The 27,925-nt window shown below is 44.0% G+C and overlaps 1 protein-coding gene across 2 annotated transcripts in view; it reads left to right on the top strand.

Moving 5' to 3' along the window:
- LOC147015494 (GA-binding protein subunit beta-2-like) overlaps positions 1 to 27,925 on the top strand; it is an 80,104-nt gene that overhangs the window by 45,430 nt on the left and 6,749 nt on the right. For both annotated transcript variants that reach the window (XM_085850279.1, XM_085850280.1), the window contains 4 exons: positions 5,379 to 5,529; positions 6,946 to 7,065; positions 16,342 to 16,491; positions 16,574 to 16,783. In XM_085850279.1, the coding sequence (XP_085706405.1) occupies positions 5,379 to 5,529; positions 6,946 to 7,065; positions 16,342 to 16,491; positions 16,574 to 16,783 (631 nt within the window). The remainder of the gene's footprint in view (positions 1 to 5,378; positions 5,530 to 6,945; positions 7,066 to 16,341; positions 16,492 to 16,573; positions 16,784 to 27,925) is intronic.

Genomic DNA, 27,925 nt, shown 5'->3' with positions numbered 1-27,925 from the left:
CTTTGGTCGGCGCTCTTGAAAGAGAATCGGTTCATGAGCCTCTGGTTGAGGTGCATTCTTTTGTCACAAGCATTCATGAAGCAGTTAAGCTTGGTGTTGGCTTCGTGGTTCGGGTGGCTGGCTTGGGATCTTCGGGTCCTAAGTTTGAGCTCCATTTGCTGCTGAATTAACGGCAGATGGGTCAAATCAGCCTGTCAACATTTTGAGGTCAGCAAAATGAGTACCAGTGTACTGGTAGAGGGGCACAGCATCAGCAGCACAGTCACGTTCCAATAAATGATAGCGACCTGCAGCCAAAGCTGCCATACACAAGAACAGATTAAGCGGTTTGAAACGGTTTCTGAGACCACGAGGATAGTGTGTTCATGTGTGAGGAAAATATGCGGCAGATGGTGTGCAGAAAATGATGTGGAATGACAATAATGACAGATATAATTTCTAACTCCACAATCGCAATGCAGATCTATCAACATGGACTTTAGACAGTTTAACTAAACAAGTCGTTTTAGCACAAGCCTCAATGAATGATAAATATTGATGGTTAATCAGTTATCAGTAGTTAATAATGCTATCCCGAGGATCAAAAGCACAACCTGGAAAGCATTTCGTTTTGGGGGGGAGGGGAAAGTTTTTATCCAAAGGTTAAAAATAATCCTCATGCTTTGCGCTAATGGTAATGGCGACCAAGAGTGATAATTGTGATTAACGATATTGTTGTAGCCACCCAGTCCACTTCAGTTACCTGGTTTGAATCCAGCGAGTCATCTCGATATGACCTACGACAGTAATAGTCTAGAAGCCAAAATCTGTAGCTAGCCTAGAAAATAGGTTCGCTGCTGATTTCATGTTAGAATGGTGCAACTGGTGTTTTTGAAGAGTCTAGGCATGACCAAGTCTAGTTCCACTTGTTGCCAAGTCTGCATCTGAATATTATGGCCGCCATGACAGTAATCAAAATGGCCGCCATCAGATTTAGTCTTTTTCTTACTGCAAATTGTACTAGCCAGAAATTTGTCATGATTGTGAAATACTATGTAATCTGACACGAGGAACACTATTTTGTGCTTTATTTTTGTACTGGATCACAACTTTTCACATAATTGACAACTTAAAGACGAAATTGAAAATGCACATACGAGCAACAAATGTGAAAAAGAAAATGTTTAGCACTATTGATGGAGATGGGTTTACAGTCAGTCAAAGGTTATTTCAACAGCTGTCAGATTCTTTCCAACACAAAATTACGTTGCTTTGCAGAAGAGAAAAGTGTTGTGAGAACACCCAAGTACAATTTTTAGAGCTATTGATCGGCTTGTACACTGAACGGGTTCCTACAAAGGGCTTTGCATCCACATGCTTTCATGCAAGGCAGTCCATTCCGTGTACATTTGCACCGTCGAGTTGAGCATGACCCACGGCATTTGCATGTCGTCAGTTCTACACAGTAAGCAGTAATAGGCTGTGCAGTCATGAGTCGCGGCTGAAATGTCTCATTGCCATCTTTGACGACCTGTTCCCACCCACAGTTCTCAGGTGCAGGTAGATGTGGTTCAGATTCCAAGGCTCTTCTCCACACAAAAGTCTGGTAGTGCGCTCGCTTTATGTGTAGAATCAGAGCATCGCGAGTTGGAGGCAGATTCTCAATAGCTTTGGTCAGACTGAGAAACAGATCACATCTTACTCGCTGAATTGAGTTATCTTGGCCATGAGGGTCATAAAGCCTGCAGACAAATGACTCAGCATCTGCAATCACACTCTCATCAGGAATTTCCTTTTTGCCTAGGTTATTCAACAGGTGGGAGTTGTTTTGAAAGACAGCCCATGCAGAGCGCTTCGCAATTCCAGCAAACTGGCTTGTGCTGTCTGAACCTGTCACTGCATGAAATGCCAGAAGTGACTCCCTCTGCGAATCTGGGATATTGATGGAGTCAATGGGAATGTAGTGTTGCTTTTTGGGTGTCCCTGCATTCATCCAGAGAAAGGGACTGAGATGCGGCTGATAGACAACAAGGAGAATGAGGACATCAGTGTCCTGAAGCCACATGAATAATGTCTTGGCAGATGCTCAGAACTTTGTTCTTGGTATCTGTCTCATCCGCTTCTTCATTGTCCATCTTGTCAGTGCTGTCACCACCACAAAGAAGCTTTACAAGCATGTACAGGGTTTCAGGTACAATTCGCTCTGCATTTTCTGTGTTCAGTCCACCGATAATGCTATGCCCTGGAGAGTGTTTTACGTCACTGTAAATCTTTATGCCCACTCTGAAGATCCAGCCAAGGATTTCGTTCTCATGATGAGGCAGACTGCACTGGGCCAATTCATCTTCTTCAGAACTTTCACCTTCTTCAGATAAATCATTCACGGCGGTTCTCATGGCAAACTTTGTCACAGTTGAGGACGCAACTATGAGGGGTTTTGTGACATCCAATGGTTGCACGAATGTCACCTTGTCACTACCAAAGTGAACGTCCACTTTCTGCTTGAAATTGTAGCTTTTGTAGGCTCCAGCCTCAATTCCAAAATCATTCAATAACAGCATGCTGTAGTGTTCCTAGATGTTTTTCAGGGTAAACACATGTCCCTTCTGCAGCTCTTTCTCAAGCTGGTTCATCACATTTCTGAAACAGATGCTTTCAGGAGACTGGTTTTTCTCTCCACTCTCCTTTTTATACTTTCTGCGAAAAGAAACATAACACTTGAGGTGATATTTACCTTCAGCTGCCATCAAGTCTGAAACACCTGCAAACCTGTGACGCATGGTGGGGTCAAATTGGGCCAAACTAAGCATCCTGGATGATGTGTGATCAAATTCAACATTTGTCAGGACACCAGCTTTTCCAGGAATGTCAGTCTGGCAGAAAGCGTATTTTGACCAATCCATAGCGCTGTGCGCGGATCTTAGTGACTTTGGGACATGGTATTTCTCTGAGGAACCTGATGTTGTGGGTATCTCTTCTGCGTAAGTCACAGATTGTGGCTGAATCCTTGACTTCAGTCTGTCTATTTTTTGTGCGTGAGTAAAGTCACTATAGCAGAATTTGTGCCATTGAATCTTTTCGACGTGCTCCGGTGCAGAATATTTTCTGATTCTTGAGAATGAGTCAACATATTTAGCGTCATTATATTTCTCTCTTTCTTTGCAACATTCAGCTACAGTTTTCACACCAACGATTGTAGTCTTTCGAAGTGGCGTTGACTTGCTAGTTTTTGAACTGTCCTGGCAAATAAAGCATTTATTCCAATCTACATGCTCTTCTTCTTCTCGATCCCTTGAACCCCCTGTGAGAAATCTTGCGGCTTTCATTTTTCAGTTAGTCCTGGGTAACAGAAAAACACACAGTTATGTAGTTTAGGTTCATTTTATAGCAAAGTTGTAAAATTCATTGATTGTGGTTTGTATAATCAGACATTCTAATTCGAGCCTGAACATTTCTTTAAAAATAATATAGTGAAAAACAAGTCATATTATTTTTAGAAAATGGATGGAGCAATGTTTTTTTCTATACTCCCATCAGCTCAGGCATGCTCAAAAACATGGAAATCGACCCTAATTTTGTAATTTCATGTAAATTTGCGGCTGAAATATGACGAAAAGTGTATTTAATGGCGACCATTTTGTAAACTGTCATGGCGGCCATACTATCCATATCCAGAGTTGGCAACAAGTTGATTCACGTTTCTGTGTGTCTGGACAGTCAATTTACACCTGTTGCACTATTCTAACACGGAATCAGCAGGGTCGTACACTATTCTGCATTGGGCCTCCTGACTATAACGGTCAACAATTTTAAAGGTCTCACCGCCACCCCCGGCCGGATCTCGGTTCCAAATGCTGCGCTACCGTGCAGATTGAGAGCACCGAATCAGTGAAGCGCTATGCTAATTCGCACCAACTAGTATTCAGTTAGGCTGATCGAGTCTGAAACGTATGGCACTATCTTAACAAATGCAGTTTCTACCACCGCAGCTAATTAATCCCTCAACGGGCTTTTTCGAATCACCAATGAAGACCACGACAACCAGAATTCACCCGAGACCAGGTATGTTTAATCATAATGAACACATGGGGGAAGGAAACAGAAGGAAGCAAACTTTCAATCATGTAATAATAAGTGGCAATAAAAACCTATTACTCTGACTGAACCATACATACCCACGAACCATCAAAAACTAAGTTATCTTTGTCTTTAGGTCACAATCGTTCACACCACGAAAGGGAGACAGAGGGAATCATGAGACATTAAATACCGGGCAACGCCCGGCAAGACACAGCAGGGTGATGATAGTCAGGTCCGGCCGCTCTGGCATGGAATGGCTGCCACGTCCCGCATCTTGGCTCGAGAGTAGAAAAGAGGATGTGGCTCTGGCCGGGTGGAGCGTGGCTGAGACACAGCAGCATGGTTAAAGTCAACAGCTCCCCCAAGCAGAATTTGAGCATCCACACTGCTTTTGCCTGCGCACCCACCCTTATAGCTATCACAACGTACGTCATCCATGACGCGTCGTGCCCCTCTCCCCTCACTCACCATTGGCCGAGAGTTTTACTCTGACATGCGGCGATACTGCCCCACCAAATCTTGTTGCACAGCCACGGATCTTGTTGCATAGGCGTGGCAACATTTCCCACCAAAATAGTGCCTCAAAGCCTTGCAAAGTCTTATGCGAAACACTTAGATTTACAAAGGTGAGGACACAAAAGGATTGAGATTTTCAGACACAAACACGGGGAGAGGGAGACGTGGTGTAATTATTAAATAAGCGACGCATTTCTTTTAGCACAATTAATTACACCATGCCTGCGCTATGACATTCACTCAGGATATTAGTGAGTAATGCTTCGCATTATTAACCCTGGGAAGCCATTTTCACAACTATACTAATCATTTCTTAGCCCAGTGAATGTCTCTCTTTGGTGCTTCTCCTAGGTGCAGGAATTTTACCTCAATATTGCAGGGAAATTGGTGGCGAAATAAAGTTGAATATATTTTTGCATTTTTCTTCGCACAATGGCCAAGTCATCTTGCACTAACAGTCTATATAGTAGGTCGTATATGGTTCAAATTTAAATGATTCCCTTTATGATCAGTATAATTTGAGTTTTTTTTTTTTATTCAATAGAATGATATAAAACTCATGGAAGAAGGTGTGTGTGTGTGTGTGTGTGTGTGTGTGTGTGTGTGTGTGTGTGTGTGTGTGTGTGTGTGTGTGTGTGTGTGTGTGTGTGTGTGTGTGTGTGTTCGTACGTACGTACGTAACATACATACATAGTGCAGAACAAGAGTTACGTGCTCAGATGGGAATGTTAAATTGTCTAATCCAGAGGTGTGCTTATCGTGTGCATATAACCTGTTCATGATATCCTCTGAAATCATTCCAGGAAGCGATGGCAAGTCAAGTGAACCCAAATGCTTCTGAGCGGGCCACTGCAGTGAGTTTGCCCCATGCTTCACCACAGCTCATTATTGGCCCAAGTGGGGTCGTCAGCCTTGCGGGGCTTGTGTCGTCAAGCTCCTCTAAAGTTGCCTCAGGTATTTTATGTACAGCTGCACTCATCACTCGACACCTGTATTTACTCATTTTAAATTACATTATTGTGGAAAAGCAAGATGACTGAGAGCAAAAAGGCAACATTGGGGGCAGTGGGGCCACAGTTCGACACAAGAAAAGGAATGGACTAGCAACAAAAGAGAGAGAGAATCGAGGGAAACAGTAAATTGCAAGACCGGCGAGTTGGATTGGGTTAATGGGGGTATAAAAGATCGTGGGTAGTGTTGGGGGATGGTGTGAGATGGTGCTGCACCACTGACTTGAAACCTTGGAGAAATGAGTTCCATTGAACCATCTCAAGAAAACAGTTCCATAAAGAGGAACTAAAGAGTGGAGATGTGCAGAAAGCCTCAATTTTGCAAGTTGAGCCAGGAGGGCATGACTGGAAGAATGTGTAAATCCATGACTGGAAGAATGTGTAAATCCTGGAGGACTCATTTACATTTTCCTTTCTCCTTAATTTCTTATTTTATTCAGTTTTTACATCTTGTCCTCTTGTTTATACAAATGAAGTTCACAGTAACAGCTATCCCTCCCCATAAGGCCTAAGTCACATTTGCTCTACGGCTAGGATACGGCGGCCGTACCCCCCCCCTGAATTGACAGAAATGTGCGGCGGCCGCAGAGTTTCTGAGGTGGCCTCAGGGTGGCCCTACGCAGTATGGCTATATTTTACAGGCCGTAGGGGTCGCCGTGGAATTATAGCGCGGAGTTATAACTTTTTTCATTTCTACGTTGGCCGTAGCAATTTGACAAGCCGAAAAAAAATAAAAAAATAAAAAAATAAAAAAAAAAAGAACCCACTCGTTACCGTTCGTCTGGCCACACGTTCGCCTTAGGGCCCCCCTGCGGTCACCTTGCGGGCACCTTGCGTCTGCCTTGAAAATTCTATGGCCACCGCAGGGACGCCCTCAGGTCACCGTGCGATATCAAATCAAAGACCGTACGGCACCCCCACGTTTTCGGTCTCCACAATTTATAAATACGCCGTGCGGCTCCCCCAAAAATAACAACATATGTGACTGCTACATTGTGTGACAGTGGAAATACTGCGGCCGCCCTATAATTGCTAGTGGCTGTAGATTTTGTATACCTATGGCCGTCGTGTCAAATGTGACTTAGGCCTAACTGTCACATGCCCTTCTCCATCCCCCACTACTCCTATATTTAGTCATATTGTGAATATAGTCCCCCCTCCCCAACCCCCACTGTATTATCCTTGCCACTTTTTTGATTCTATCTCACGCTAGCTATTTCTCCCATCAGTCTATCTCTTTCCCCATACTATCTACCACCTCTTCCTTGTCATCCATATTCCCCCTCCCACTTCCCCTCCTGTCCATTTTCGTTTGAACTTTCTTGTCTGTTTCTTCTTCTCTTGATCCCTTCAACTCTAGGCCAAGGTGAAGGAAGTTCAACTCCTTTGCCTTTTTCCAGTTCTTCTACATCTGTACTTGCCACTCTGGCAGCCCTGGCAGAAGCTTCTGCTCCTCTTTCAAACACCTCCAACACCACTGGTAGGCAATTGTATTTGTTTTTTTGTAGTATATGGTCGAGGCTAATGGAAGAGCTAAAGCTGAATGGAATGGAACAAAATGGAAAGGAAGAAATACTAACAGAAGTGAGAGTGAGATCAAGGAGAGAGGGAGAAGGACACTTGGCGTGCACAAGCTGCACACAATCTGAATGAATCGTAGCAAAAAGAGGAAGAGGAAGGTGGGATGCTTATCACTTTAACGGAGACTGCTGCAGTTGCTGTTCACTACTGTTTCTTTATGTTGCTTACTGGAGCTGTCAAAATCCGAGTTCACTTTTTCCCCACACTTGCACTCAGACATGCTGGAGGCTGTGTCACAAGCGCATTGAGTGATTCAAGAGCAGGGTAATGAAAACACATACTTCAATGCAAATTTTTTTTTCTTCTGATTGATGACCATTTTCCACAGTCATTGTTGGTGTATCACCTGTCTATTCGCAGACTTGAATTTGATCTTGCATTGAGTGGCTGTGAAAGCCACCAAATATAGTTCAAATATTGTTATTTATGCCTGGTGTTGGCTTAATGGTTAGGGTGGTGGGCTTGCCATCCTAGGATCCTGAGTTCAAGTCCCACTCGGCTGTTTAATTAATGCCAGGTTGCATTGACTCTGCCTGTCATCCTTCCGAGGTCGGCAAAATGAGTGCCAGCTTACTGATATCCTGTGTCGGAGTGGCAACCCGTCCAGGATTGTGCCCAGTAGCCAAGGAGACTGCTGAAGCAGCACCAACGCTCTACACAGAGTATAGTCCCAATGGATGGATGGGATTGTTGTTTGTCTTTTTTTTTGGGGTTCATTTTTTTTTATTATTTAGCTCTGATACTGTGAAGGAGCCAACCCCACACATGCCATTTTATTATATTAACAGACAGGAGCTTTCTCTCCAGCTGAAACAACTATTCATTGTGGAGTGTTCTCAAATTTCCCATCCTGTTTTCCTTTTTAGTTTTAATGTGGATCCCTGAATTTTTATCCTTTTAAAAAATTATGTATTTATTTATTTATTTATTTATTTTACAGGATCTCAGGTTCGTAGTTGAGCTGTCACATACACACACATGGACATACAGACAAATATACTAGAACGGCACTCAATAGAGTGCATGCCTCACCAGGCTGAACATTTTACATTTTCTATCCCACTGATAGGCTGGAACTGCATCCGGACCTAACCAAAATCTAATCGGCTTGTTCTTGTCACCGACCAAACTCATCCACCAAGTTTTGTCAAAACCCGTCTTCAATCTTTTGAAACATTGTGCCATATATCGTTTTTGGCCCTATCTCTCATTTACGAACAATCAGTTTTAATTGGATAAAACTCAGCATCCGGATCCGGATCTTCACCAAAATCAAACCGATTTGTCCTTCTCAAACACCCAACCTGTCCACCAATTTTGTCGAAATCCGTCCATAACTCCATTGAGATATCATGCCCTTTTGATTTTCGCACTGTTTGTCAATGGTGAAGAACCACTTTAAAAAAAATTTCATTCTCGGATCTGGATCTTCACCAAAATCGAAACAATTCATCCTTGTCACACACCCAACCTGTCCACCAAATTTTATCCACATCTGTCCATAACTATTTGAGATATCGTGTGTGCATGCGCGCCAGCATATACCACCCATCGCTTTGCTGGCAGGAATACTAAGTAGGGGGAAGAGAAAGAGAGGGGTAGGGTAGCGAGGAGGGAGGCAGAGTGAGGATGGGTGGGTGAAGGGAAGGCAGAGAGAGGTGAGAGGAAGGGAAGGCAGACATGCGATGGAGCGTTAATTACGATTCACACTGTCTCATCAAAATGCTTCTGCAGAAAATAACAGTGACGATGGAAACAAAATAATGTCTGAAATCCATTTTCTACCTGTCATACTCTTCAGAGATAAACAAACACCGTCCAGAGATAAACAAACACTCTCTAGAGATAAACAAACACTGGCTGGAGACAAACTCCGCCCGGACACGTCCAGAGATAAACCACCCAGAGATAAACACCGCCCGGACATGTCCGGAGAGAGGAGATGGCAAAAAGGAGAGACGAGAGATAGATAGATATGTATGGGGTAGTGCTGCTCTGTATTAGGCAGGGCGCAGTGAGAATTGGAATGAGAGAGAGACAGACAGACAGATGGGGGGAGTTGAGTTAGCAGAGAGAAAATGTCATGCTTTAAAACAACACACACACACACACACACACACAATCTATTAATGCTTTTTTTTAATACAATGTCGAGGCTCATATGAGAGCCAAAACACAGAATGTACAACAAGGGGAGCAGGAGATAAGAGGAGTGGGAGAGGGAAGGAAAAAACATTGGGGAACAGAGACATTAGGAGATCTGTGGATGGGAGAGGGATGGGGCAGGGTACATAGGGTAAACAAGTTGGACACTACAGGCACTTTCAGGATGTAAAGCAGGGAATTTAAAGGGGGTATAAAATATCATGGTTTTTGATAAGAGGTGGTGGTGAACAGCTGTTTTTAAGACCTGGATGGGAAAGTGGGGTTGAAGGGAGTTGGAGTTTGTTTCAAAGGTGGGGAAAAAGAGGAATGAAAGAGTGAAGGTGAGCAGTGATTCTTGATTTTGGTAGTTTTACCAGAAGGGGGTTGTCTGCAGGCCTTGAGCATCCTGCAGAAATATTGGGGGGGGGGGCATATCGCAGACACAGTAGGTAGGGTGAGACCGGAAAGGAGACGGTAGACTAGAGAAAGACCACCGACCTGCTTGCGGTGAGAGAGTGACAGACCCAAAGACTCAGCCCTATCGCGGGAGATGCCAATGATCCTCAATGCCTTGATTTCCACAGTGTGAAGCCGAGAAAGGTGAGAGGTGGGAGCACCAGCTTCGAGGGAAGAGCAGTACTCCATCAGGCTGTGGACAAAAGCTTTGTATGTGGTCAGGAGCTCAGGTGTGCCAAAAAATGACTTTGCACGACGGAGGATACGCAGTCGCCGACTGGCTTTGAAGGCCAGCATGGAAATGTAGCTTTCACAAGAAAGATCATGGCAGACAGTGAGACCAAGAAGCTTGAATGAAGGGACTTCTTCAAGAGGGTTGTTGATAAAGTAGATGTGGGGTGGGTTTTCCAGACAGTCCTTTTGGAGTGACATCGTGAGAGTGTGAGATTTGACAGTATTGAAAGACATGTTCCACATGTTGGAGCAGCTTGTGATTTTATCCAGATAAACAGAGTGAAGAGGCTGCTGCTTGCCGGTCTGATATATGTCAGATGGTACGGCAGAGGGTGGAGTTGCAGCAAAGATAAAATAAACCAATGTCACCCCCAGGGTGACCAGTATCTTGCCAAAATGTGAACATGAGTGACTTATTTATTCGATTAAAGTTACTCAAAAAATAAGGGTTTCGTCGACCTTGATGCTTGACCTTTTTGTGACCTTGACCTTTGACCTTGACCTTTATATTTTCGTACGGTTAATGGTATCTCTCCAGGACCGTTGTACATGAAATATCAAGAGATTTTGATGAGAACTGAGGAAATAAAATTTTCATGAATAATCCGCTTTTTTGTCATGACGTCATCAAATGATGTCATAGCGTCAAACTTTTGACAGATCTGGAAAGCACTTATCAAGCGCTTTCATATGAGGTATTACTCGATTATGGTATCTAAGATTTCAAAATTTGACCTTGGGGTCAAAAACTTTCGACCTCCAGCGCTAACCATGAAGGTCAAGGCTGATCGCCAGACCATGAACTATATTCCCATGAAGTTTGAAGACGATCCGATCAAAATTACTCAAAAAATAAGGGTTTCGTCGACTCCCCTGATTTGCGACAAAGTGACCTTGACCTTTGACCTTGACCTTGAAAATTTTGTGCGCTGAAAGGGACCTCTATAGGACTCTGATATGCGAAGTTACAAAAATTTCCAATGATAACTGTGCTCTGCAGAGTGATCGATGCGTGATTACAGACAAAAAAAAAACATACAAGCTGACTAACATATCTTGCAAAAACTTAGTTTTGCCAAGATAATAACAGGGCCCAGAACACTGCATTGAGCAACTCCAGCCTGGACAGGAAGAAGGGATGAGAACTCCATTGAGGGCCACACATTGGCTGTGACAGGAGAGGAAGTCTGTGAGTATGAGTGGAGATGGGCTTGGATACCATAGGAAGAGAGTTTGGTGAGCAGGGCAGGGTGCCAGACCATATCAAAAGCACACGATATGTCTTGGGATATGGCTCTGATTTCATGCCTGGCATTGAGTACCTCCATTCATTGTTGGGAGAACAGAAGAAGCATATCCAGGATAGAGTGAGCTGGTCTGAAACCAAATTGATGATCAGAAATCAAGCCATTGGAGAAGAGGAAGGATTTGATGTCTGAAGCGATGATGGATTCCATAACTTTGCTGATTATTGGGAGAAGGCTGATTGGTCTGTAGTTGCAGGGGTCTGTTTTTGCACCTTTGTTATGCAGGGCAGTAATGATTGCTGATTTCCAAGCAGATGGCAGATAACCTTGAGCAAATGAGAGGTTGAATAGAACAGAGAGAGGGTGAGCAAGAGCAGAAGAGCAGGTTTTTAGGACACGTGGGCTGATGCCGTCTGGACAGGTTGCAGAAGCTGAGTCGAGGTTTGACAGCAAACTTCATTTTGTCAGAAGAAATGGACACAGAGTCCAGGGACAGCTGCTGGATGCAACTGGTAAGGTAGGTACAGAAAGCGATAGGTTTCGGACACAAGATTTAGATGCAAACACTGAGTTTAGGCCTTCAGCCTTTTCACATGCGGTGTCTGCAGTGCATCCATTTGAGGTAAGAGAGGGGATGGAGGGGGAACATACACCAGAAACAGATTTGATTACATGCCACCAGGATTTGGAGGAGAATGAGAGGTTTGAGAGTTCAGACTTGAGATGAGAAAGATGTTGTTTTCTGGCTCTCCTGAGGGTAGACACACTTGTTCGAAGCTTTACTCAAGGAACTGAGATTGCATTGCCACAAGCTTCAGTGAACCATGGGCGGGATGAAGGGAAGGACAACTGAAGAAGAGAGGGGATAAATCTGTGCATGAGAGAAAGCAAGTTTCTTTGAAAGAATTCCCAGGACGAATTGATGCTGGAGAAAGTAGCAATGGGAGACCAGTCTCGAAGTTTGTTGGCTGCTTGGAGAGCCTGCCAGTCACCCTGAGTGAAATGACAGACTCGACGGCGCTGAGTTGGTTCTCTAATAACAGCCAGAGAGATGTCCACGTTGACAAGCATGTGGTCAGAAGAACTGATTGGAGCGGAGGAAGAAGAGCAGATATTTTCAGGGAAATTTGTCAAAATCAGATCTAGAAGAGATGGAGAACCGTTGGTTGAGATCCGGGTGGGGAAGTTAACCAATTGAGTCAGTCCCAATGAGTCGCAGAAGTCTTTTTCTGAAGTGCCATAGCAGGTGAGAGAGGTACCCACACCCGCTCGCCTGGGGGGGGGGGGGTGGGCGGCGACTGAGCACGGACCGCTGTAAAAGTTCTCGATATTGGATTAGCTCTGCACTGTGTCCTTTTTTGCATATAACTTTTTCTTTTGCCGTGCCTCACGATTCCTTGCTTTCCTCTGCTACACATATTACTGTGCATTAAAACCTTTTTATTGTGCCACATGCTTTTCCTCACCCTTGCTTCATAAATATATTGCTTATCTATCTACAATTCCAGCAGTGTGTGTGTGTGTGTGTGTGTGTGTGTGTGTGTGTGTGTGTGTGTGTGTGTGTGTGTGTGTGTGTGTGTGTGTGTGTGTGACACCAATGTTTATCGACAATCACTGGTCCGATCTAATTGAAACTTGCCAGGTATATTGCTGGGGCCCGGTGGATGTGCCTTTTCAAGGTTTGATATTAATCGGACAAGTGCTTCCCAAGTTATGGCCATTTATTTACCAACCAATGAAAGGACATGTTGCTGCGTCGGCATGGCCGATGCGGAAGAGATTCTCAGCCGCGTTCCCCATTACGGGTTACAACATTCGGACTTCCGGATAGTGTATTCTAATAATTTGTCGATTTCTTATGCGCATTTATAGATAAACGCAATGCCCCAATCCAGTCGTCGTTTACGAGAGTGAAGGAACGGCCTGTGTGTTTGTTTGAAAGTCCCCCCCCCCCCATTTATGTTTTTTTTTCTTTTCATTTCTCTTCTCTTCGCTTTGTGTTTTTCCTTGTGATGACATTGCAAAAAGGCAAAATACATTGGTGCTAATTGAATAATTGGCATTTAAAACTAAATTACGAATAATCGTAACTGCGATATGCGAACTTCCGGACAGTGAGGACTTAACTTCCGGATTTCCAGATAGTGACGACTTACTGTATTCTTTCTCGATTTTTTTTTTCTCGATTTATCGACTTCCTGTATTCTTTCTCGATTTCTTTCTCGATTTTCTTAAACACAATGCCCCAATCCAGTCGTCGTTTATGACAGCGAAGGAACGGCCTGTGTGTTTGTTTGAAAGTTTTTTTTTATTTTTATTTTTTTTGCACATACGGCCACGCATGTACGGGCACGCGAGAGCGAAGGAACGGCCTGTGTGGTTGTTTCACATACATTCACATACAGCCAGCGTACATTCACTGTTTTGCTTGGCAGCAATCCGGGTATGCACTGAGGGCATAAGAACTCCCCCCCCCTTTCGTGCAGCTTTCTACAGGTAATGTATCACGCGAAGTAGTGTAACTCTGCCAGGATTGGCAGTACCAATCGGCGTTCATGGTTGCTTATCAACCCGCCAGTGCACAGAGTTATCTGTGCCGGCGGCCTCAGGAACGGGCATTTGGGAGGAACCCTCAAATCCTGGATCTGCAACATTTTACACACATTAACATTACAAAGTTTTGTCCCTGTCTCTAAATGGTGCAGAAGCACTTTAATAATTCCATTATGCGGATCCTGATATTTACCAAGATCGAAGCAATTTGTCCTTGTCAAATACCCAACCTGTCCACCAAGTTTTGTCTGAATCCGTCCATAACATTTTGAGATATCCTGCTCACAGATAGACAGGCATAATCTCCGTCCACCTTCGGTGGCAGAGGTGACAAGACAAACCCAGGACTGTAAGATGAGACAAACACAGCCACCGACTTTGAGGGCGGTGCTGTCACTTCCCTGGGCATTCTGGGTATCAGCGACACTACACCAATGGCACCGCCTTTCTCACCGCATTTAGGGGCATTTCATAAGGCCTTAGTTATTTTATAACTTGGTTTACGGATCCGCCGACGGTATATTTGCCAAAATGAAATATAAATATAAAACACGTTTTTAGCCTTTTATATTTATACATTTTCTGCCGAAGGTGCAAAAGTTTCAAAACCCAAAATGTAAACGTCGGCATTTATTTTTAAAATATAATTTCGTGCGTGCGCACCAAAATGCCAAGTCACCATTAACCAAACTGGGCAGTATAACTGCGCGGTCATCTTCAGTCATGGCGTCTGAGCAGTGGCCTGCGTGGTTCAGATTGACTGTGTTTTCTGGGGTGAAAGTGATCGTTAAGAAGTATGTCAGCGGTATAAATTCGAGTGACTGTATTGGTGATTTAATCATGCAACATCTTGACGACGAATATTCTGGCCGAACGATTGCATCAATTCAGTGCAGTAGCAGGGATGATTCGCAGGCTACTCTCGATCGTGCCGATTTTGTTTCCATCGAAAGTTGTACACCGCTGTTCATATTGAAAGATTTTGGTGCCACGTATGTCAAAGTTTCCCTGCGAGATGCTGATATTCAGCCTTCAACTGATCAGAAATCAGCCTTTGATGTGCTCATGGGGATGGGGAGATGGTACGATCAGATGCCTGCTGAAAAGTAAGAGCTGGTTATGGCTCTGATTGACCATTTTGAGCGTGTTGTCTCCTCGTAGACACCGTTTTTTAATCATATCCAGCACTATGCACTGGTGTGCACGCACACATCTACGACTTGGACAGTAATTTTCTCAGCATTGTTTCCATTTGTTTGATGATCCAACAGGTTTCTATTAGAAAAACATGCCAGACTATATTGTAAAAACAAGTTTTAATCCTTCTTTATTGTTTTTCACATCAGATGATACAGTGAACATGGGCATCCTGCATTTGAATGGTCTTCCATCTTCAATGTTTTCTTAGATCCTCCTGGTCCGGGATTTATATTTATTTCCCCCCCCCCCACCTACCGTTGTCTTTTCCATGGAACATCCGAAAAAAAAATCATATAAATATATAATTTCTAAAAATTGAAATTATATTTATATTTATATTTCGACCTACCGACCCTACATTTTAGCTGAAGAACTGCGTAAACCAAGTTATAAAATAACTAAGGCCTAAGGAGGAATTTTCTTCTCCCCGTGGATCCAAACTATGGGGATTGTCCATGCTCGTATGCTTTTTAATGTTTAACGTCAAGCAAGGAATCAGCATGTACCATTTTTAGTCTTGGGTATGACTTATCCGGGGTTTGAAACGCCTACCTCCCAGACTCAGAACGGGTGCCCTGATCATTACACCACCGAGTCTGGTTTTGCTACTTCATCCATCCGCTGACGCACACTCTTCTTCTAATCCTTAGAAGCTGCAAAGTATAGGTCCATAAAAGTATACTTTCAAACCTCCGAGTAATGGGCTTTGGCTTTGGCATTATCCTCCGAGTAATGGGAATTGCAACCCAAGGTAAGTCCAGATAGGTCAACTTTGCTCGTCGCAAAAAGCTTTAGCTGAACAAACAATTTATCATTCAAGCTTTCTTTGCTATCTGACTAGCCACACATATCCGCTCTTCAGCATCATGCCATTTGTTGCACCGACAAGTCGTGTTGCAATTCATGTCAGAGCATTGATTGGTGGGAAACATAGATTTCGTTTTTCTTGTGCTACTCCAGTATTCGGATCCTGTGTGGCAACAAACTCTAAAATTTTGCCTCAGCCATCTTTGTCACTGTTGGTTGACCATGTTAACTTTGTAATTATGTGTTGCAGTTCATTGTTGAGTCTTTAAACTGCTGAAAGAATGGATTATGTCTACTTCTAATAATTGCTCTTTCTGCTTGCAATCTGTTTTATAACTTCTTGTTGAAGTATGTACGCATGCGTGTGCGCTTGATTACTCTCTCGTGCATTATTTTTATGGTTTCCTTTGACGTTTTGACTATCTTGCCAGCTGGTATCCCTTTTCATTGGCTTGATTGAGCATGGTTGTTTTACCCAAGGTACCTGTGCACCCCCATTTTCTTCTGGCCTTCCACCTTGTTTGTAATGGCAGCATCCACGCAAGAAACATGGACGTGGCTTGATTCACAGGGCCTCATGGCATCAAGCCAAATGGGTAGCGAGTCCAGCACACCCACTTTTACTGTGGTGGATGGAAACAAGTTGGCGATTAACGTGGGGAACAAGCAGCAGACTGCCATTGGTATGTATGATGTATTGCAACCTCTTAGCAATTTAAGGTCTTCTGTGGATACACTTGTGAGAAACCTGTCTATTCACCACAGAGACAGAGACCGAGGAAGAGATTGCCTCGGAGACAGAAGCGATGACTATGGACACAGATGTCCATCAAGTTATAGAGACTACGAATGCGAGTGGGCAGCGTGTAATCACCATCTTGGCAGACACTGCCCAGTTGGGCACCCTTCAGGCAGCACTGGGAGCAGGTGGTCTGGGGCAGCCTGTGCTTTTGACCATGCACAATGGACAGCAAGGTCAGTTCTGACTTTACTAACTCCATGTGGCACACTACTTTCTAATTTTGCACACTCTCTCCATTTTCATTTGCTTCTTTCACAGCATTTTCCTTTCTTATTCTTCATTGCTGTGTTGTAAGGACAAACAGACTTGGAGGTGGTGGCAGTCGATCTGGAACCAACTCCCTCCCCATATTGAGAAGAATTGTAAACAAAAATCATGCTTTCTGGCAAGACTGGTATTTTATTGTTGTTGTTTATCTCGGCATTGTTGTAGTTATGAAGCTGAATCTTTGGGCTATCAATTTGCCATCGCCGTGAGGTTAGTGGTCTTTCTGTCTTCTTCCACCTCCTTTCTGGTCTTGCACCCTCTGCTATTTCCATGTCCATCCCCCCTCAGGTAGCTGCAGGATGCATGGGTTCCAGCAGCTACCCCCTCCTCATGAAACGGTCAAAATCCAGAACAACCAGTCATTTGTTCCTGCCTGTGAAACCATCTTCCATACTCTCTTCAATCTCATTCTTCCTTCCAGGTCTTCAAGACAGCTGTTCACCACCATCTCACATCATCGCCCATCCAAAACCATTATTTTTTTTCTCCACCTGTTAAACCACTCTCCCACCCCTCCCAAAATTTTACTTCTGTATCCATCTTGTCCACCCCTTGCATTCTCCCTTACCCCTCATTATTACCTACATCCCTTGTTTGTCCATTTTGATCTATTTTATCCCTCCACCCTGCTATTGGTGTTTCCCCCTTCTCCTGCTGTTCCTTTTGTTATGATGTCTCGTGATCCGTTCTGTGTTCTAGCTCTTCCATGAGTCTTGACTGTCGAGAGAAAAAAGCAGATTATGCAAACGTTGCTTCTTGACTGCTTATGAACCCCCCCCCCCTCTTTCCCTTGAAAATGAAGCACGTTCACAAGTTGTTAATGCAATTTGCTTTGCAATTCCCTTTGAAAATGACAACCCATCATGAATGTTGAAAATAATAAAATGGTGATCAGTACTGCCTGACCTTAAATTTAAGAATAGGTATTTGCTTGAAAATAGTATGGCACAGACTAAGTGAATGTGGTGAAATCAAAACCCATTCAGAAGCCTTCGCTGAAATGAAATCGACCTCCCCATCTCCAATATCAAATCAACACCAATATCAAATCCTACATCTGCCTCTGCTAAGTTTATCTATGCACCGGTGTATAAAAACGAAAAACCCGGAGAAGCTGTGAAGTGGTCCGTGAAGCCGTGTGACGATATGTCTATTAATTGCGTACTATTGGAATGTACCTTTTAAAACTTTAGATCCTTCAGACTGCTGAGACCCTTTAGATATTTGAAGACCCTTTAAGACCCCCTAATACCTTGAAGACCCCTAAATATTCCAAAGACCCCGAAGACCCTTTTAGATCCTGAAGATCCTTAATACCCTTTACACTCCCAAGACCCTTTAAAACCTCGAACACCCCGAAGAACCCCGAAGGTCATTTAGACACCAAAAACCTCTCAGACTCTTTAGAGCCCCAAAACCTCTAAGACCCTTAAGACTATTTAGAGGCCAAAGACCTGTAAGACCCTCAAGACCCTTTTAGACATGTATGACCCTTAAAACCCCTCAGACCCTTGAAGATCCTTTAGATCCCAAAGACCCTTTAGACCCCTTTTACCTTTATGACCCTTTCTACACATTTAGATTCCTTCACCCTTTAGAGTCTAAAGGGTGAAGGAATCTAAATGTGTAGAAAGGTCTAAAGTTTAGACTAAGGTCTAAACTTTTCATGTGTAGAAAGGTCTAAAGGGTGAAGGAATCTAAATGTGTAGAAAGGTCTAAAGTTTAGACTAAGGTCTAAACTTTTCATGTGTAGAAAGGTCTAAAGTTTAGACTAAGGTCTAAACTTTTCATGTGTAGAAAGGTCTAAAGTTTAGACCTTTACACCCCTTTTAGTCCCTTTATACCCGAACACCATTTAGACCTCTTACATCCTTCAGACATCTTGGATGCTTGACCATTTAGACTTTAGAGTTAGATACTAACTACTATTGGAACATACCCTTTACACCTTTAGACCATATGGAACCCTTTTTAAGCACACCCCACACAAACATCTAGAGTAAACAAAGACTATACTGTTTTTTTTTCAGAAAGTAATGTGCAAACTCGACCCATCCAGGGGGTGGGTGCTCTGCTCGTAGAATATACAAGTGTTAACACTTGCATTACATTCAATATTACTTTATAGTTTCAGCTTCACTGCTCCTGGTGTTGGCGCAGTGGTTAGGGCAGCGGCTTGGGATCCAAAAGGTCCTGAGTTCAAGCCCCGTTGGGCCACTGAATTAATACACCAGGGGGTTGACTCAGCCTGTCATCCTTCCGAGGTCGGCGAAATGAGTACCAGTATACTGGGCCGGTGTACATCCCGGTTAAAATAGGTGTACTATATCCCTGTGTTGTAAGAGGTGACCAGGGTTGCGTCAGGAAGGGCATCCGGCGTAAAACATGTGCCAAATCACTATGCGGATCATACGGATGATCCGCTGTGGCGACCCCGTACGGGAGCAGCCGAAAGAAGAAGAAGAGAGTTTCAGCTTCACTGCAAATTCCATCCTCCTGGAAATTATTTTCTAAAGTTCTTTATTCATTAAAGTAAAACTTCTCTCGAGAGAATCCTGTGTCAGTGGCGATCCGCGCAGGACTGTGCTTCTCAGCCAAATGAAACTGCCTTGACAGCCCTACGCGCCTCATGGTGTGAAAGGAAAGATTATTATTATTCTCGAGAGAGAAGTTTGACCAAGTCACTATTGTATCTGTTTGTTTGCCATTCCAGTTGATAGTCCAGAAATGCTTTGTCATATAAAGATCGTTTTACACAGCTTTTCAATGCTAGCCAAGGAAGAATTTGCATTTTTGAGAATTTTATAATGAACATCTTGAGCAAAGTAATGGAAGTAGCTCACGGCTTTAAATACACCACCTGACAACCACGCAGGAACCTTGACCTGACCACGCCTATGGGTGAAAATAAAAACATAATGCTGCAATTGAATTACAAACATAGAATGACAAATGACACAAGCATTGCATATCTCTCAGAAGGTATTCATTCATACCCCTTGACTTTTGTCACATTTTGTTGTGTTACAGCCTGAATTTAAAATGGATTAAATTTAAATTTTTTGTCACCGAGCTACACAAAATATCCAATAATGACAAAGTGGCATTCCATGTCAAGTGTACACACCCTACCGACACTAATACCTCATTTTCTCCCCATATGTTGGTCATTTATTCACTTGGGTGAAAAAACTCAAAATATCAACTTTTAGACCTGTGGGCCCATCGGAGCCCATTTTAGGGGCCCCCCAAAATTTGGGTGCCCCCGGCTGACCCACAATCTTCCAGTGGCCATATCACAGGTTGTAGTGGTCCGATTTGGCTGATCTTGGTATCAAAATGCTCGTAAAAGCGAGATCTTTCGAATCGCGTAAAGTAAAATCACTCAGAAACAGTAATGCAAGAAGTTATAGTTTGGGGTGCCCTTTGACCTTGGGCCCCCACTCCCCAGCCAAACCAATGATCCAGATTTATTTTTCATGTGAGAATACCCCTTCATATACTCCAACACCTCAGCATAAATGAAAATGGGATCCCAATGGGTTCACGCATGGCAAAGATTTATGTTGGGGGACTCGGGTGCTGGACATACAATACGCCACAATACATAGCACAATATTTGAACACAAGATTTCCAATACACTATATCAGTATATTGTACATAAATTTTCCACATGCACATGCAGGAACTGGAAGCGATACTAGTATGAGTAGGAGTTTTTCCAAGCATATTATAGTCAAGATTTTTTGCCAACCAATGTTTTATTTGACAGCTGTGTTTCTTTTTTACTGATTGTGTAGGTTCTACCTGTAGCAGTTTTTGGTTCTACGGAAAGAAGTAAATCAGAAATGTCTAAAATGCAGTGATCTTCAATGTCAGGAAAAAAGAAACTATTTGCGGGCCCATTTGGATGAAGAAAATTCACTTTCACTTCATGAGTGTCCTGATAGGCTTCCATGATGCAGGCAAGCCACCATTTTCCATCATAGTGCACTGTGACATAACATGAGAGTTTCCCGTTAAAAGTTGGTGTAGATTTTGAAATAGCTGACTCGATACGGTGTTCCTCGCTAAGGGCCCTGTCACACCTTGACGTTTTAGCCAGCATATGGCAAGGTATCAAAATGTATGTAAAACGCTGGCGTGCGCTGAACTATTGATGTTTTTTCCAGTTTTGGACGTATTCATAACGAGTTTGACGTATGCATAACGCATTAGTAACGTACACAGAACGTTTCGATAACATATAGATAACTTATATCAACGAATGCTGAGCGTGTTGACGGCGTTCACAACCTATGCCCAACGATAGTCTAACTTATGCATAGTGCGGCAGCGTATCGCCGACGATCACGTGGCGTAGGCTATTAATAGGCTGCGGCTCGACGATTCAAATCATAACCGCAGCAGACATCGAAGTGTGAAGCCGCTGTCACACCTTGACGTATTAGCCAGCGTATGCCGACGTATGAAAAATTTGCCGAACCAAGCTGGCACACGTCGAATACGTTATGGGTAAGTTTTGTATACGTTAATAGCATGCTGGCATACATCGAAGTATGCTGGCATATGTCGTAGTACGCTGGCATACGTCGCCATACGCCGAGTACGTCGATACATTTTCAGCATGTTGAAAATTTATCGACGTATGACACACATTCCACATATGCTGGCATAAGTTGTAGGCACGTTACGCGATCGTTGACACACGTTGACACACGCTACTTGTAAGTTACTCGTAAGTCAAAACACGTCGAGGTAATGGTTAGCATCAGTGTTCCAGAATCCCTGTTTTTTGTTTTTTTTCTTCGGTATGACGGTGATGTTGACACTTCGATTTCTAGTGCGGTTATGATTTAAATCGTTGAGCGGCAGCCTATTAATTATATTATATTATAACCGCACTAGAAATCGAAGTGTCAACATCACCGTCATACCAAAAAAATAAAAAAAATAAAAACGGAGTCTGGAACACTGACGCTAACCATTACCTCGACATTTTTCGACTTATGAGTAACTTACAAGTAACGTGTGTCGACGTGTGTCAACGATCGCGTAACGTGCCTTCAACACATTACTCATAGGTTAGAAATAAGTTTCGGGTATGCTAAACATTACCTCGACGTGTTTCAACTTCTGAGTAACTTACAAGTAACGTTTATCGACGTGTGTCAACGATCGCGTTACGTGCCTACAACTTATGGCCAGCATTATGCGGAACGTGTGAGTCCTATGCTGGCATACGTCGAAAAATTTCAAGCATGGAAAATTTGTCTAACAGCTCGACGTACTACGACGTATGCCAGCGTACTACGACCTATGCCAGCGTGCTCTTAACGTATACTAAACTTACCCATACGTATTTGACGTGTGCCAGCGTTTTAGACAAATTTTTCATACGTCGGCATATGCTGGCTAAATCGTCAAGGTGTGACAGGGCCTTAAGGCTGAATTCGCGTACTTGAAGCAGTTTCAGGAATAGGGATGAAAGCATGAAATTTTTGCATTCCAGCTATGGTTTTGGCCGTTTTTAACAGTTCTTCCAGATTTCGTTCTTCCTCGTCATACGCCTCTTGGGTTCCGTAACCGAATTTCATTTCATTCGAACCATTTTCAGCAAAGGCAAAAATATCTTTTGGAGAAATAATTTGACTATCATAAGGTCTATGCAGGCTCTCACGTGTTGCTTCTCGTTTGACTGTACCTCCCATGCCATCTGAAGGGCCCTTGCCATGACTTGTGGCAAAAAATGCCATTCTGCGTCAATACCATACTCTGATTTGTGACGACATAGGTTTATGAAGGCTTTGCAATTCTTATATTGGCCAGCGCAACCATCTGAGAAATAGTAGTTATTTTACATTTCCAAAGCTAGATTTCAAGTGTTCAATGAGCATTCTTTGGAAGAGGTGGACTGAGACAACGTCGTGAGTATTGCATTCTGATATAATCGTGAACGAATCGTGGTTTAATTTGCCATCGTCCGATTTGAAATAGCAAACCCAGGGGTGAATTGTCGCTTGAGAGCAGTTCCAATGGAATCCTTGGGCCGCATCCTGTACGACAAACGAATAGTTATCTGAGAAGTCTCCAATAATGACAAATTCTCCTACACCGATTTAGTCTTTCTTATTTTTCAGAAACTGAGATTGGGCCTTGGCAATGAAGTCGTGTCTCACTAATTTCACCGCGCATTCACAGAATTGATTAATGAATTCTTCCAAAGGCAGGACCATGGAGCTCAGTTCAGATCTGTCGGTGGATGTGCACCGTTTAAACTGAATTTCATCAATATCCTCTAGTTCATAAGCACAAAGTAGCTCGGTTTTGAAGTCTTCAAGTGATGGGCAACTTTCACAAGTTCTGAAATAACATGCCGGTTGTGCTGGGTTACAAACTATGCTTGCTATCACATGATGATAGCTAGGAAGTTTGGCTATCTGTGGCATTTTGGAACCAAACATCATGAGTTTCACATTTTGATGTATCGTACATACACACACACTGTGTGTACCGCTTGAACTGGCCAGGACACACTCCGAGGGACGGAGCATGCCAAACTTCGCGAATCCAACTGTCAAGCCAGGGTTCTTCTCTTTGAATTTCTGAAACAGTTCCTGAAGATTGTTTAGTTCCAGGTGCCTGCAGCTGGGAAAGGAAGATCATATCATTACGTGGTGCCCTTTCGGCATTGGATGCTTCATGCCAGAACTTGGCATAAATAACTGCAACAAAGAGGGACACTGACATCAAGCCTTTGAGTTGTCGTGAAGTCAGCTTAAATTGGTTCCGAAACAATATCTATCATCTTCAGTGAATATATGGCCTTTGCCATCCAGCGGGCATTGTGGAGTGCTCCTGGGGCACGAAAGCTCGGAACATAGAAGCTAGGGCCACCAACAAAAACAAGTGCTCACTGAAGCAGTTCACGATAATCCTCACGAGGTTGAGCATGGCTAATTGCAGTCTTGTAAAAGTCTTTTTCCTCTTCACGCAGGTTATTTAGGCCATCAAAGAGCTCTTCCTCGGGTAGAACAAATTCACTCTGGTTGACACTTTGCCAATGAGCTTGAAAGCGCTTGAAAAGTCCAACTTTCGGCCCATCTGTGCTTCCCATGGATGCAGTGAATACTGATGAGAGGACTATCTCCAAGATGTGATGATGACATGCAATTCAAACCATGTCTCTGCCAAGTGCTTCCTCAATGATGTGACATGCTCCTTTATGTAGGCCAGTATTGGATGCAGTGGTGTCACCTTCTCAGTAAGTTTCCAGTCATTGAGCACCTTAATGCAAGCATCTGCTTGTTCTTTGCCAGTACCATGAGCAATCTTAGGATCTGCCCACAATTTTTCTTCTCCACCACCAGTGACAAGAATTGCAACACGATCAACAGTGTCTTTCTTTCTTGAGATGTCTGGCAGTAACTTTGAGTCCCAGTGTAGGAGCAAAGGAGTATCTGGTGAAAACTGTTCTTTGTGCTTGAGTGCAGAGATCTCCCTGTTGATACATTGGGCACATCTAACAGTGCTATGTGACACAGCTATAACATCAAGGTTATGACCCAGGGACTGGGCAATTGCAGCTGTGACAAAAGTTGCACCACGGTCAGTTACCTTCACTCGATCCATTGCAGCAGCAACCTCAGGTGTTATCACTTTTACACTTGTCTTCTTTCTGCGCTTTGGTGTCTGTTTTGTGGATGTGGATGGCATCTGAAAATCATCATCTGATCCGGTTTCCTGAAGTAATTCACTACCAGATTCCTCATCAGTTTTAGTGGTAGACAATAGAGAAACCGTTGATGTCATCTTTGCATCCTCCATGGCTTTTTCCTTCTTGGCTTGTTCTTTCAGTACACGTGTCCGCTTGCGTTGCTCCAATGCAAAAAGAGATTTATCAGACCCAGCCATGGAGCAGCATTTTGGATCTTCACGCTGCATATTCAAAAACATCTTGTCCTCTTCATTGTCCATTATGGAGAGGGTATTTGCACTGCAATGTCAAAAAGCTCATCTCGGTCTCCTTGGAAAAACTCTTCTTTCATCCTATATGACTGCTGTGGTTTTTGACGATTCTTTTTCAGCTCTTGATATAGATGGTAAAGCTTCTTCACCCTTTCCTGACATTTGTCGAGTCGCTGGATGGGAATCTGGGCCTTTTCCCAAAGTGCCAAAACAGTCTCAATGATCCGCTTTGCACTTTCCTTAATAGTACTTCCATGCTCCGTGTGGTGGTATAAGAAATTGCACAGAACTGCTCCGTTAGTTGGCAAGCCAGCACATTGAATATCTGCTGTAGGTTTGCCAACCAACCATACCGACAAAGAACTCCTTGTGGTGCTTGCAGTTGCCATGACACAATCTGAAAAAGGAAGGTATGTAAATTCCAATGAAAATATCAAACAACCATATTAATTGTGAAGTGTACTGCTTTATGCACATTCGACGGCAAGTTGGCAGTTACAGTTTGGCAAATTTCAACAATATTGTGCCAACTTGAGGAACCCCTAAACATCCTCCAATCTGCTTCATATTTGCCTCGGTCGGGCGTGGATCCGCCAAAGGTCGCGAGGGAAGTTTGATGGAGGGGGTGGGGGGTGTCATACGCTGCCCCTGCACCCCTTATGGACTCTGAGCTTGGTCGCGGGGAAAGTTCCTGCATGGGGGTGGTGTCCTGGACCATGGGTTCGCCTACCACTACACTACCCTCACTACCCACCTACTTCAGCTCGTCTTGGCTTGCCATGTCGCGTGTTGGGAAGATAATTTAAAATGCTCGTAATTTGGGGGACATGGGGGGGGTTGCTCCCTATACCCCCTGATCCAAATCCGTGAATTTCTCTATGGAGGCCGAGGGGCCGAATCCCACTCCTGACACCAATTTGTTGCAGACCGGGGTATCGGCTGCGAGCACAACAACTAGGTGGAGCAGTAGGGTCGACTCCACCGAACACCCGGAATCTAGATCGTACCTTTCGGAAAACTCCAAGGGTACGGGTCCCTTACCGGACCGTGAATCATCAGTAATTCCACCACGTGGTACAGGGTTATTTTCCAATCTTCAAAATACCTGGAGATCCACGTGGCAAGTTACCGAGTATTCACACCCTCGACGGTACTCGTACGAGTCGAGCCGTAAGCGTGCCCGACCCGTGCGGATGGTTGACGAAGTCCCGTCGGTCCAAATGCACATTTACAGCGGCAACAGCCTTTATAATTCACCAACACGTGCCATGCTAAGCCAATGGAAGAAACACAGCAACGAACTGATACATTTAACAAATGTATTTATTTATAATGGGCGAAAGGGGGGAGCACGCAAGAAGCAGAGTTATCTGACTATGGAGATGCAAGTATGTACAGAAAAGAGCACTTAAACAATTCCTACTTCCAAATGGGCCCACCAACACACACGCACACACACACGCACACACACACGCACACGCACACGCACACGCACACGCACACGCACACGCACACGCACACACACAGATACCCAGAAGCACATGGACCTGTCCACCTCGAGTAGTTCGGCTGACACGGGTGAACCAGGCCAGCGTCGAGATGCGATGATAGAGTCCAGAGCTCCCTTCAGCGCTCGTACCGGCAACCAAAACTCTCCTCTGTATCCCAAACTTTCGAGAAGGCAGGAGGTTTCCCTGCCACTTCTCCAAGTCTTTGAGTTGAACGTCAAAGCGAGGGCTGATAACTCCACACTTGTTCAACCTGCCCGTCAGATTGACCACCACCTTGCCTGCTCGATGGTCATCAACTATCTAAAAAGCTCGTTCATCGACAGAGAGACGGCGCGCAACTGACTTGCGGTTCTTGTGGAGGAAGGATCTCTCCTCTTCTGATCGCGCCGCAACCTTATTCACACTTCTCCAGGGGCGGAGGGGACGCCTCCGCCCTCCCCGCTCTCCCTCACTGGACCGTTTTGGCACGCAGAATCGCTCATCGCCCTGTCATTGGCCAAAACGAGCGACAAGCCCGTTGATTGGCCGGGGGTGTGGTGACGTCACGCGGACCCCTTTCTCACCGTCGCGGGGTCTGATTGGCTGAGCGGCGGCCAACTCACTCGAAGCACGCTGATTGGTCGAGGGCCGCCGCGAAGCTCCTCCTTGAACTCCGCCCACCATGGCGTCGGCCAGAGCGAGGTGAAGGTGAGGGTGATGCTGGCGTTGTAGTTGATGATGGTGATGTAAGAAATAGGAAAACCCTGACTATCAAAGTAACTTCGCAGCACATGTACATTTAATTACCCATTAGACACGGGACGGGGACCCGAACTAAAAACAAATACTTACTGATGTAACTGTTCTATAGGACCTGTATGTTGAGTGCTCATGGCTTCCAGATTCGCAACAGTATAAGGTCTGCCTCTCTTTCCTTATAGGCAGGCCGGTGCGTCTGCCTATTCCTGCCTCTCTTCTTGCCCAACTCCCTCTACTTTCTCAGCTCTACGACCCTCATCAGCTCCTTCGGGACATGTGTGTTCTTGCAGTAAATCCTTCCTGGTCAAACTCTCGAAATTCATGCTGCTTGCACACCTCTACTCTTTTGTTCTTAACGTCTCCTGTCTTTGCATCTGCCCTGCAGTTATTATATCCCACTCTTCCTTCCAGCGCTTCAAGCAGATTATGAAGCATCATTTCATGCCATCTCCAATCCTTACCTACAATGTCTTACCCCCCCCCACCCTCTCATCTACCCTGCCTAACCCAACCCTCTTACTAGTAGGTTACCATGTTTCTTCCCCTCATCTCTATTCTCCTTTCTTGTTCGATCATTTACTTGCTTATTGTGTCAAACTATTTCCCCACTGTTGGTTCATTCCCCCAATCACCTCATTCTTACATGGGCTTGATCTTGTAGAATTTTTTTTTAAAATGGGGAAAGGCGAGTGATGATTTTCTTTCTCTGTAACATGCTTTTGCATACACCTTTATTTGGCTGATTTAATTAAGTTTAAGCTAATTACTTGAATTATTTTAGCTTGCTTGTAAGTAAAGACTCAATTTTCATGAATGTTGGGATTGAGATA

The sequence above is a fragment of the Eptatretus burgeri genome, chromosome 12 (genome assembly GCF_056783735.1).
Source record: "Eptatretus burgeri isolate ZD-2024b chromosome 12, Ebu_testis_v1, whole genome shotgun sequence".
NCBI classification, from domain to species: Eukaryota; Metazoa; Chordata; class Myxini; order Myxiniformes; family Myxinidae; genus Eptatretus; species Eptatretus burgeri.
The sequence above is the reverse complement of the archived record's forward strand: the minus strand, read 5'-3'. Positions and strand labels throughout refer to the sequence as shown.